Source organism: Nilaparvata lugens, chromosome 4 (genome assembly GCF_014356525.2).
Source record: "Nilaparvata lugens isolate BPH chromosome 4, ASM1435652v1, whole genome shotgun sequence".
NCBI classification, from domain to species: Eukaryota; Metazoa; Arthropoda; class Insecta; order Hemiptera; family Delphacidae; genus Nilaparvata; species Nilaparvata lugens.
In genome coordinates, this window is record NC_052507.1 from 17,196,565 (window position 1) to 17,209,982 (window position 13,418).

At 36.9% G+C, this 13,418-nt stretch overlaps 1 protein-coding gene across 3 annotated transcripts in view; it reads right to left on the bottom strand.

Annotated features, from left to right (window-relative positions):
• The window catches only part of LOC111045240 (transcription elongation regulator 1), a 39,921-nt gene that overhangs the window by 20,119 nt on the left and 6,384 nt on the right, over positions 1 to 13,418 (bottom strand). For all 3 annotated transcript variants that reach the window (XM_039426773.1, XM_022330599.2, XM_039426774.1), the window contains exons 6-12: positions 12,190 to 12,704; positions 11,305 to 11,437; positions 9,958 to 10,095; positions 8,522 to 8,849; positions 6,327 to 6,589; positions 4,780 to 4,937; positions 2,028 to 2,236 (exon numbers count right to left, since the gene is read on the bottom strand). In XM_039426773.1, the coding sequence (XP_039282707.1) occupies positions 2,028 to 2,236; positions 4,780 to 4,937; positions 6,327 to 6,589; positions 8,522 to 8,849; positions 9,958 to 10,095; positions 11,305 to 11,437; positions 12,190 to 12,704 (1,744 nt within the window). The remainder of the gene's footprint in view (positions 1 to 2,027; positions 2,237 to 4,779; positions 4,938 to 6,326; positions 6,590 to 8,521; positions 8,850 to 9,957; positions 10,096 to 11,304; positions 11,438 to 12,189; positions 12,705 to 13,418) is intronic.

Consider the following 13,418-nt stretch of genomic DNA (forward strand, 5'->3'; position numbering starts at 1 on the left):
GAAAGTTCTTCCAGAAATAGAATTAGAATGTTTTTAACATTTAGATCTAGGTTAAAATACACATTCGCTCAGATTAGTTGTGAATTAAAAATTTGACAAACTGAAAACTTCAGGTAGGCCTACTGAAAACCCGACAAACAATAAACTTGATGAATTGAGAACTTGATAAAATAAGAACTTGATTTTCTGAAAAATTGACTTATTCAGAAAAGTCAATTCAAAAAGTTTTTCACTTTTTCAACAAGCTGAAAACTTAATAAAATTGAGCTTGTAAACTTCAACTGAAAACACGACGAATTGAAATTTGCATGATTGGGCAATAACAGCTGTTATTCAAGGTCATTTTCTTTTCCGCCCTAGAGCCGAAAGTAAACATAAGACCGAAAGTAGACATTTTTGGGCCTCCAGCTGAACTCGTCAGAAACTGACCTCATTCGATCTCCATGAGGTCCGAAAATAGATCATCAAGGTGCGTACAGACATTTGCGCCAAGAATAGCTGATGCTTTTCTTATTATATCTAAAACCGTGTCCAAACTGACCAAATGTTCTACAAACATGTTTGTTGAAAACGTTTGGGCAAATTTTATTATGTTTGACAAACAATGTTTGCCCGAGGCCAGTGTGGACGCGTCACCAAACAAAATATTTGTAGTAGGAAGAACAGGTTTTATGTTTTGCAGCTGTGAACACTGAAAATGTTTGGAAAAACATTAATTTTTTGTACAATGATTGTACAAACTTTTTAAAATGTTTGTCCCTGAGCTCCTCAACAAACATGTTTGCCGAAAATGTATTTCGAACATTTGTTCAGTGTAGACACGGCTTTATTTGTACAGATGGATTAGTTGCTGGTTCATAATTATTCAGAGACTCGGGTTCAAATCCCGTCCCGGGAAAGTTATTTTTCTCGGGTCACTCCCGTGTTTCGAATGGACACGTTGAGTCGTCGGTCCCGGCTGCCTAAAAACCAGTCGTTAGGTCATGTCAGAGGCCCTGAAATTGATCAGTTGCGACCTGAAAACTGACACCAGATCTGAGCCAGCCAGGTCACTCGATATATTTATTTGTACAGAAACAGTACGATATAGTTATGAGCATAGCATCAGCTGATGACAACTTCTTGTTGATTGCCAATGCCATCTGTAGGTAAACTGTAAGGACCAAGGTCCCTCTCATCGTACACAATTAATACTCCCATTTAAAATACACTGAAACTGGAAGTGATCGAAAAGGGAACACTTTTGGGGCGGGTATCGCGACTGACCTTGACATTTCCGGGTTTAAATTAAGATCAGCTGTTTTTATTTACACTCTTCGTAAAATAGTCCAGGCGACGAATGCTCAAAAAAGGTATAAAGGTTTGGAACACAATTTTCGACCCCGCTACTATATTAAGGATAGTTGGGGCAAACAGCAAACATATCAAAAGTCCTCAGCCCTGCCCCCTGTGCTAAGAGGGTGGGGTGGTTTGAAAGTACCATTTTTTTGCATATATCTAGCATATTGCAACAATATGCGTCTTTCGGACATTTTTATCGAATAAAAAAATTATAGCTTACAAATTAGCCTACAAGTTTCATCTGTAACATTTTTCCATATTCAATCATTCAGAATTACACAACTTACAGAAAAGTACCACAAGCTTACGCCCAAAACTGTTCCAATTCTAATTTTTACAACAGTCCAAATTTAGCTAGGTTATGTGTCACTTGACATTCTTCAATTACACACTCAATTTACAATTCAAAACACACAAAAATCGTTTTTAAATTAAAAAAAAATTCTAAATGAAATTAAATAAATCGCAATTAATTAGAAAATCTCTCATAGTTTTCTAGATATTTGCTCTAGAAAGGGGTAGGGGCGAGGACTTTTGATATTATGTTCACCCCCTAATTATCCTTAAAAGAGCTGCAGGGTAAAAAATTGTGTTCCAAACTTTTCCCTCTATAATCTTTCATTGACTGGACTAAAACAGTATCTTTGCAAGCTATAAAACGTGAGGGTGGTGTAGCGACTACTCACTTTCCATGCAGGTTGGCCTCTTCCATGAGTTTGCGGAACTCGTCCTTTCGCTCCTTCATCTTGTTGCGCTTCTCGCGTCGCTCCTCCTCGGCGCGCTCCTTCACGTACTTCTCGAACACCTGTTTGCGCTCCTTGGAGGTCAGCAGCAGGTAGCGCGGGTCGAACACGATCTTGTGCAGCTCCTTCTCCCACGTGCTGAATGCCGAAACCTGAAAGCGAATTGAATTGAATTAAGTTTATTCCGTCAAAATTATACATGATTGTAACATTTTGAACAGGGCACAAAAAAAATCAGCTGATAGTTGCAGTGATAGTAGTTTTGATTTTTCTGCTCAAAAATTTCAAGTTTATTTCAATATTATTGAAACTTTCGGATTGTTTAAGTGTTATTTCCGGCTCTTATCAACCCTTCGAAATTCAAAATTCATCAGTCATATCTCGAATACGTATTCTCTGAGTGTTAATCTTTGGTGAAAACAGAAATTTTAAACTTAACCTCACTTTGGACTATTTATGTGCCAAAATCGAAGTTTTGGGCAATTGCCTGTTTCTCTTTCCAAATATAGTGTTTGTGACTGTTCTAATAAATAAATAAGTAAATAAATAATGCTTGCAGCACAAACATAACAACAGTGTAAATTAAAACTCAAGACATCATGACATTTGGAGTAATATAATAAGTATATATAATAATTATATTGGAATTGAAATTTATTTGCCAAATAATTTTCCAAACATTTCTACAATCACAGAATAATAACAGTAATAAAATTACAAACTTTTAGAAGTATACAGTACCATGCAATAACAAGATTATGTGATAATATTAAGCAAAGTAATAAAATTTTGGTTCTACTGGCAAAAGTAACACTTGAGCGCCAGTAAGAAAGATTGGTATTTATAAATATTGATATTGATATAAATACATTGTTTTAGGCTATGTCTGAGTACAATTGCACTGCTTCGCACCAACACATAAACTCCTCACTATTACAATCAAGCTCTACAATCATTTACTTACAACAAAATATTCGTGGTTTAAGAAGTATAAGGAATCAGGAGTGTCATTCATATGTGCAATATTTCAAATGTGCGAGTATCCTATTTAATTTTTTTGTTTTTTTTTTGTGGTTATTATCCAAAATTATTGAAGCAATAATATCAACATAATTTCCATTTAAAAGTCAAAACCCTCCTTGACCTCTTTCCTTTAACCTTTAAATATGCGAGATTTCAATTTGTCTAGTGTATGAACAATAGTTCTGTTCAAATAGGTTTTAAAGGTTAAAGGAAAGAGATCAAGACCTAATTGAACAGAACCATTGTTCATTCACTAGACAATTTGAAATCTCGCAGATCTGAGGCAATCCAAGAAATTAATATTAATTTCATTTAAGTTCTAGAATCATTTACCACAAAATATTCGCGGTTTGATGGCCGAGGAATTCAAGAAGAATATTCAGATTTTTCTAATAAAAGAGTGAGTGCTACTATGATGTGATTATGTGCTGAATATTTAAATTGAAATTTCGACTTGGATTGTATGTGATTGTTGACATTGTATTGTGATGTGCTATTTTTATTGTTGATTATTTCATGATGATTCTATTTTGACGTGACCGACACAAATTGTTGACTATTAATAGAAATAGAGTATTCAAATCTATCCTAACTAATCATCCACCTACAGTGGCCAGCAACAAGTATAGCATACATTTCTTCGCTAAAGTCGTTGATATGGATTTGATACATGTAGAACACAACTTTACTCAATTCTAATAAGTTTGGTAAAAATGGAAGGATTGAGCCTTCGTATTATTGAAATAATTTGACGTGAAATGAAAATTTTGAAATGACTTGACGTAATTGAAAATTCTGAGCATATAAAAATAGATCGGTACTGATGATTAATTTACAATCACAGTCCTCTGATGGTATTCAAAGTGTGATACTAAGTAATGATATACTTTCATGATCCAATAACTTTACTTCACTTTTAAGGTCAAATTAAAGACTGGAATTCAAGGACTCAGGTTGGTCCAGACAATAAAACTTATAATCACTTATTCAAAAATTTACGATACAAATGACACTGATATCATAACATTGATAGATAGAATGATACGGCAATCCTTGAGCTATTTTTCTTCCAAATTTAGATGATGGCACAGTCCAAGATAAGGTTAGTTTTTCACAGCCTACAGTACCTATACAATTTTGATTTAAAATAAACATGGAAACTTTTTTTTTTAATTTAGATGGCTTAGATCAATAAATGAATTGAAAATATTTCACTCAATTACCACTTGAAACTATATAATATGAGTTACTTATCAGTTTTAAAATTATAAAGCAAACCTAAAAAGTCAAAGATAAATGAGGAATTTTGTGAATGTGATTCCAGATTTAGATTATAAATCTCAAATTTGTATCTTAATAACAATATTCCTCACTGATGTACATTTTTACGCGATTCAAGTACGTTTTGTTGAAACAGGGATCATAAGTTTGAGTGTGTGGGTTGGTCTTCAAGGTAACATAAAATTTATAGAACTACAGTGAAATGAGTTGAATGAAAAGAATGTGCTGAAATTTAATGAATGGAATATGAATAAGACATAGAACGACAGTAAAATGAGTTGAAGACGATGAGCTGAAATGTAGGTAATGAAACATGAATAAGAATTAATCTTTATTAAACGAAATTTCACATTAATAGAACATGAAAAAAATGAACGAAAATGTGACTTACATCCTTTTCGGCGAGCATTTCTCGGAATGACTTGATGCGCGACTCGAGTGGCACAATGGCTCTCTCCCTCGCCGCCCGCACCTCCGCCTCCATAGCGGCCTCCTTCCCTATGTCGATCTGCGCCTTTTTCTCCACCTTCGGAGCCTCTTCCTTTGCCTCTGCTCACACAAAACACAATGCAAAATATTCATTTCAACATCTAATATTTACTTCAACATTTCAATAAATCTTGATATACATCAAAAATGTTAAAAGTAGAATGTAAGTGAGGATATAGTAAGAATATAGTGAGGTTCAGGTTATAAAATCAGCATCTGATTAACATTGCTTTACTATTTATTTTGTCATTAGACAAAACAGATAGCTATATCCTTTTCTAACTCCGAATTGTTGCATTCAAATCACTCAAGACTTCAATAAATCTGAAAATATACTAAAAAAATGTAAGGAAAAAAGTAAATTATTTTCTTTAATTTAATGTAGGATTTGAGTGAGTATATAAATGAAAAATATAATATAGATGTAGAGAGAATTATAGTGAGATTCAAGCAGGTCCTTACATTATGACCTCCTAAACATGGCTGTGTAGGACGTCCTGATTCAAGTTATTCAGGTACAATATCAATATTGATGATTCTTGTTAATAATGAACAATTTTTTTGTCATGAAAAAGTATTTTCCCAAGATTCAATAAACAATTTTCCCAACTTATATTAGATATTTTGTTAATAATATTTCTTCATAGCGTAAAATCGATGAGTTGGCAACGTCGTGGAGTTGGAAAATATAAAGCTATTTGCTTTGTTCAATGATAGATAAGAATAGCTAAACCAATACTAAGAGCTGTCTTAATAACATGAATGTTAGGGTGTGATCCGTGGTCCAGTGGATAGAGTGCTTGCGTAGCAGCATAGAGGTCCCGGGTTCAAACCCTCTCAATATCAAAATTTTTTTAAACAGATCACTCCCGTGTTATCGGATGGGAACGATAAACTGTCGGTCCCGGCTGAAGTATGACAGTCGTAAGGCCCATTGACGGCTTAAATTATATATTCAGGCGGTGGGACCTTCCCGCAAGGGACTCCCCACCAACAAAAGCCATACGAATTTACTTTTACTTATTTACTTTTACTAGGGTGTGATCACATTAGATGCGTGTATGTGCAAGTGCAAGCTTGGTTATGCATGACGAAGCGTGCAGATGAGAAACAAAATCTGGGAAGAGCAATAGGAACGAGTATTCCTAAAAACACTCACTAATAGCTTGCACTTGCAGGTTGCGTTGAGTGTGAGCAGCAACATGCAAGTCACAACATGTTTCAATGGCACTTTTCAATTTTTGTTTTTCGGCTCATGCATGATTCGACTTGCACTTATACGCATTCAATGTGATCACACCCTCACTATAGTGGGATGTGGGCCTTCAGTGTGTGATGTTGGGAAAGGATAGGACTATTTGTTTTATCTGATGACAGACTAGAATAGAAAACCCAATTCTAGTGCTCACTATAGTGGGATGTAGGCCTTTAGTGTGCAGTGAAGTGTACCTTTGGAGGGCGAATCCATCTTCATCTTCTTGTTGGGCGTGCTGTCATTATCGGTGGTGGCTGCAGCCTCCCGCTTGACACCCGCCTCACCTGCCGTTGCAGCCGCCTGCTGCTGCTGCTGCTGTTGAATCAACTCAGGCGGCGTGTTGAGCATCTTGTCCACGTCACCACGACCCACCAGCTCCTCGGGCCGCTCCCACACCGACGTGCGTGACGACGGATTGTAGAAGAACACACGGCCGTCGCCCGTCCACACTACGCACCTGTAAACACATTCATTCATACACACTAATCAATCAGTTAATAATAAATACATGGATAACAATTTGTATAAAAAGGGATGGAAAGGTGAGACATACTAAAACAAAGCAGAACACAAAGGGGGAGGAAATGAGAGTGAAAATTGATAGATTGATTGAGTACTTTATTTATGTAGATTACAATATATACTGGCTTGTACACTTATATATAATAGCTTACAATACAGCAAAATTATAGATGAATTTACATAATATAGACTAAGAAAATAATTATTGAACTGTATATGATATGAAAAACCAATTTGTAATATAATAACTATACATAATTATATTGTTATGCATCTACATAAATTGGCGGAGCTTTGGACATATCAATGTCCATTCTTCGGAAAGAATATTAAAAATATCCTACCCACTAACTCTCTACCAAAGAAAGAGAGAAAAAATCACAACACGGATAAGCAAGCAGGAAAAAAGAATAGAAAATTGAGAGCAAATGAAATAGGAACAAAAAAAAAGGCAAGGAAGAGAAACAAGAAAATGTAAGATGAAATTATACATTTGCATGGACAATTATTGTATTGTCTAGTCATAACGAGACACAGACCAGGTCATTCAGATGGCTATGCAGGAAATTGGACTATTTTTAATGTTGGTGCAATTCAAATCCAAAAATGTTATTCTTTACTCATTTCTGGATTTAATGCGCACCATTACCTAATGGAAATTACCATCAGACAGAGCCAACCTGCATCACCCAAGTTATAATTAACAATAATACTGTAATCAACTTGTTAAAAAATAGTTCAAGGGCCCCATTACAGTCATATGTAAGACAAAATAATATATAATCGCATAGATATGGTAACAGTTTCGGGCTTGAGTATTTTTCAACTCTTTCCACAAGTGACTGTACAGTCCGGTTTGCCTATCGGCGTAGAGCTATCAGACTACAATACTACCGTACCCGTTCAAAAACATAGGACATTTTTGAAAACGTATCTTTCCATAAGCAACAGCTGATGCTCTCTTGTACCTTCTCCAAAGTAACGTGTTGCATCCGAAAAGATACACAAGGAGCTGTTTGGAGTTACGTCATTTTAGCCCACCACAGTTTCCAGTCCGGGTCCTGTAGCTTTGCCTACCGGCTTATACTTGAAAATTTTCAGTAGAAGCCTGTCAGCTGACATTCGCTCAACATGCTTTTTCCATTGTTGGTGATACGGTACGTTGCAACTCTCTCATTCATGAAGAATCTCTGTGTTTATGGAGCTTCCGTCAAGGATGCTCTGTAAGGAGCTTCCTCCATCTAGGGATCTAGGGTTTCTGAAGTCTGATGTTTTTATTAAATGAAAAAGACAAAGGAATTGTCAAAAAACCACAGATTTATTGATACTTAGAAAGACCGGTTTCGGTTATTACACCATATAATTGTCAATCTCTGATATACCTCTCTGATGAGTTTAACCGAAACCGGTATTTCTAAGTATCAATAAATCTGTGGTTTTTTGACAATTTCTTTGTCTTTTTCATTTAATATGAATAATTACCACAATATCAACTTCTCAACTACACAAAAAGTCTGATGTTTTTGCAAAGCCGTGTATATATTTATAAAATAACATCATATTACCTTTCTTGATAAGTTTTAAAAATAAAATAACGGATTAAAAACACAAAAGCCGTGTATATTAACCTGCGAACCATACCTTGCCTACATGCCGTTTCAAAGTCACGGAGGCAAAGCTACGGGACGCCTACTGTACTTATTGTAATTTTCTTTTGCTAATAATGATGCCCACATGAGCTCTAGAATTGTGCATGGGTAATGACACGGATGATGAAGATGGCAAGTGAGTGGGGTGGCTCGTTGGAGTAAGTGATAACGCGCCAGTCTAATAATAATCAAATAAATGAATAAATATAGTAACTGACCAAGGTGTACCGGGCACCGGGGTGCTAGAGATGGGCTTCGACTTGTCCTGCTGCTTCTGCAATTCTCGTGCCTTCTCCTCTTCCTCCTCGCGCTTCTTCTTGGCGGCGATTTCCGCCTGCGACTCAGCTTCCGCCTTCCGCTTCCGCTCTGCCGACTGCTGCGAGTCATCGTCACTGTCGCCGCCTCCTCCGCTTCCGCTTCCGCCGCTGCCGTTCGTCAGCTGCGTCTGCTGCTTGCTGCCCTTCTGCTCGTCGTCGCTGTCCGAACTGTCCGACCGGTCGCCGCCAGCTGCTGCACCGCTGTTGGCCGAAGCGGCCGCACCGCCACCTGCACAAAACATCCCACATTCAATAAATCAATACAATCAATAAAAACTAGAATCTAGCTAATAGCAACTAGTGATTAGTTCTACAGATAGCATCATTGAAACACAATAATAAAAGCATAAAGTACCCTTTATTTAAAATATTTTAAAAGAACAACTAGTTTCAACCTTTGGCCATTTTAATTGAAAAGTCTAGAATTAAGCATTTGCTTAGAAATGAATTAGGCTCAACTCACACTTACGCGACTCAGGTCGGGAAGAGACTCGACTCTAGTCGAGAGCATGTGTTTTTAAATGGTGACGTCGCGGAGACTAGAATCGGCTAGTCTGAGTGTCAGCATTTGAACACATGCTCTCGACTAGAGTCGAGTCTCTTCTCGACCTGTGTCGCCTAAGTGTGAGTTGAGCCTTAGAATCAGCAATTGCTAGCGTTTATTCAATCAACCTAAAAACACCAAATCATCAGCACATTAACAAAGAATCTAGAACTCTGTTTTAGAGGTTGATAATGGTGTAGCATCCGAAGCTAATATTTCATATTATTACCGTAAACTAGTGGTTTTGACAATATAAAGTCATTTTCATTCAATATTGATATCTACTGAGAAAGCAACTTTACTACAAACCATCAATTTAAAAGAATGATAACATAAAATTCACGCTAAATGATTAATATTTTGACTCTATACATGATTAAACCAGTTTATCACTGACAGAGAGTCCAGGAAGAGAAAAGTACATGAATAATCAGCTTTTTAACGTGATTGCTTTTTTCAACTCCTCTCCAATTCGTAAAAATTCTCTCAAAAATGTCCATGGCATGGTATAATGGGATAGATTAATGAGAAATGAAAATTGCTGCGAATTATTTAACTTGCTTCTGATACAATGCTAAGAATTCTTGTACACGAAAAGACAACCCTAACGGCTAACGACTAGAATAAAATTATTCGCTTCAAATTATTAATTCTGTACAAAACATTCAGTGGTACTTTGGTACAATAAATCAGTTCAATGATTTTAAAATTACAAAGAAAATTGATGAGTAAAATCATTGAATACGATTCAAGTGGATAATCATTAGAAATGTAGCGGAAACAAGAAATATACCTGAATTATTATTAGTGACAGATGTTATACTAGGCGACGCTGAGCCGACGTTTTTGGCCAAATTGCCAACTGTGGAGGCAGCACTGATTACGGCCGAAGGCATTGTGGACACGCCCTGAGCAGCGGCTAGCTTGGCAGCTGCAACAACAATTCAATCTATTACATTCTTCGTAGGTTACTCAGTTGCAATTTTCATGGTTAACATTTGAATATTCAAAGATCATTGAAAAAATGGAACAATTCCACAGTATTGCATAGTATTTGGGAAGAAACACTAAACTAAAACTGAATGAAATAAGAGTGGTAAATATCAACAGAAAACATAACAGGAAATATCAACATACAATAGAATCAATATCAACATACAATAATTCTTTTCCATTCGCTATGTGTATTGTTGATGAAATAGGCCTGACAGCAAGCAACTCTCCTCTAAGCTCTGGACTTGTTCAATCAAGAATTGAGTCCTGTAATGTAGTAAAAGTCCAACATACAATATACAAATCATTTAATCATTCAGAATTACACAACTTCAAGTATCACAGGTTCAAGTCTAAAACGGTTTCAATTCTAATGTATAAAACAGCTCAAATGAATCAATTACTTGACATAACAAATTATCCATGTTAAGTGTGTGTGAGCTTTCCTCATAGCTTACATTAAAGGACTTGCAAATGCTTTAAAACATTTCTCAGAATGAAAACAAACTGATATCTGATGATAATTTAAAACCGTGATTGGATATTAAGGGCCGGTTCCCGAGCTCAGGATTTAGCTAAGTTCTAGACTTTAAACAGCTGGAGTCAGAAAATTGGCTTTCCGAAACGGGGCGCAGTCGCAGTCCACGTTAAATTTCGAAAAAATAAGAAATTAAACACATCATAAAATAAAGTGAAAATAGTGTTTCAGCTATTTAATTATTTAGGAATATTTCATTTCGTCAAGAAAAAACGTTTCCAATTATAGAAATGAGAAAATAAAGACTATTTTGCTGCTACTAGACTATTTACTTCGATTGCGTTTTGGAAAGCCAATTTTCTGACTCCAGCTGTTTAAAGTCTAGAACTTAGCTAAATCCCGAGCTCGGAAACCGGCCCTAAATCCTGACTGCCTTTCAAAATCCAAAACTAGTTAATTCAACATGGTCTTCAGAGTTCAGCTGAGCGCGACTTGGTCGTGTGTATGCACCTTAATAACAAAATTAATTTTAGAAATATAACTCTTTATTCAAGAACTCTTTCTTTTCAAGTTACAAAATGTTTTTTCTACGTGTTGAATTATCAATGTTCTGGACTTTCTAGGATATGATATATATATATATATATTATAATGCAGGTAATGACTTACTCTCAAGATCTTTGAGTGGTTGAGGCTTCTCCCAGACAGATTCGCCTGCCTTGGCATTGTAGTAATACATGCGTCCGTCAGGCGCCTTGTGCTCGGTCCACTCAGCTGCTTTCGCTACTATGTCCGGGTCAATCTGGCATGAAAAACAAATTCAATCACTTGACACCAGAAATTGTTTTATATATACTAAAATAAAATCAAATTTTGGCGAATTCGATCGGTATAGAATCTGGGTTGAATAATATCTTTTCATCTAGACCAGGGAACCCTATCTCTTCCATAAAAGGTAATTTGATTAATAATTAATAAAATCCTTCCATAATCCTGTAATTTGGAAGTAACTTTTACACTAGACGTGTTCAGTGTTTCAGTGCACAGCCCTTTGTAATTATTTTATAATAAAGTTGGGTGGGAGCTTTATATATCAGCTTGTTTAAAAATGTTCAAGTAACTTTCTTATGAACATGATTTCAAAATTAGGTATTATACAGTTTTTTCCATTCCTTATTACCTATGAACAGTCTGAAATCATGGTTTATTGTTTTCTTTTGAATTGGTAAACATTTTATAAGGCATTGTGCTTTACTTTCTCTTAATTTGTATTGTATTGTGTTTGTGAGAAATAAAATTCAACTTGACTGATTTGTTAAGACAATATGACTAGACAACGTTAACAAGGAAGAGAAACCGGGATCATAAGACTCTAACAACTAAGATATAGAGACAAAAGCGCCCGATAAAATTATGTTCTTCAAACTTTATTGAACCTATTCAAACATTTTCCAAAATATTCCTTAAACCATTAAAATTATCTTACAACTCTAAAACCATCTTCATAGAAAAATAGAGACATTATCAAATACAGACTGTTTGTAGGTTTTATACCTGAGGTGCAGCAGGTTCATCAGACTGCTGAGAGCTGGGAGCGTTGGAGGCGGGAACGGCGGCAGCCGAGAGGGTGGCAGACTGCGAAATGGAGGCGGGCTGCGATGCGACCACACCCGGGGGCGGCACTAGCTGTTGCGGGGGCGGCATCTGCTGACCCATCATCTGAGGTGGCATGCCCCAAGGTGCAGGACCAGGGGGGCCGAAACCAGGGTACCCGCTACCGGGAGGGAATCCAGGGGGCGGCATGCCAAAGGGAGGCGGACCTCCGAAAGGAGGCGGTGCCCCGAAGGGAGGCGGCATGCCTGGGGGCGGACCCATCATGCCTGGAGGCGGCTGCATTGTGTTGGGCAGATGGCCGGGGGGCATGCCCATTGCGGGTGGCCCTCCCATGTTGGGTGGTGGCATCATGCCCAGGTTGGGTGGAGCACCTAGTGGTCCCCCCATGGGTGGCACCAGTGGGGGTGCTGTGCCCAGAAGACTGCTGATTGAGGCTGATGACACCGGTGCTGTCACTGAAATACAACATCATTTATATAATATAATCTGAAATAACTTAAACTACATCTATACTAACTATAACTCTGAAAATCAAAATCTTTTATTGTGCCAAGAACCATTCCTCCTCGCAAGCTTTTACTAATGAGGAATACCGAGCTGTGTGTTTTTGTTATCTTATTGCTTGTGATTGTAATAAATATTTGAATCTGAATAAAAAAATCAAATTTGAAAGCAGATACAATCGAAAAAACTGTGTTAATAATCATCTCATAACATTACTCCATTCAAGTTGCTTTGCGGGAACTGAACTCAGACAAAGAACTAAAAATTATTCTCCTGATCGGTTAGTCTAATTACACTCATCATTCTACTTTAGTACAACAGTGGAACCTCGATATAGTAACCCAGTTATAGGACATTTCTTCTGTAGTCCCTTAAAGCGTACATATAATTTATATGGCACCCAACGATAACCATATATAACTTATGTAACTTAACGTCTGTATGTTAAAAATATCTCTACATAGTACATTATGTTGGCCTAGAGCCCCTAAATATTACCTTTTTCAGGAAGGAACCGATAAACCTCTTATCTACATTACAAGTGTGCAGAACCCCTTAATAGTACACAAACCCCTTCATAGTACATTACCCACGAATCCCGTCCGTCCTGTCCTAACCCCGTCATTATACATTGTTGTTTGCCGGGCCCCTATATAGTAGGGGCA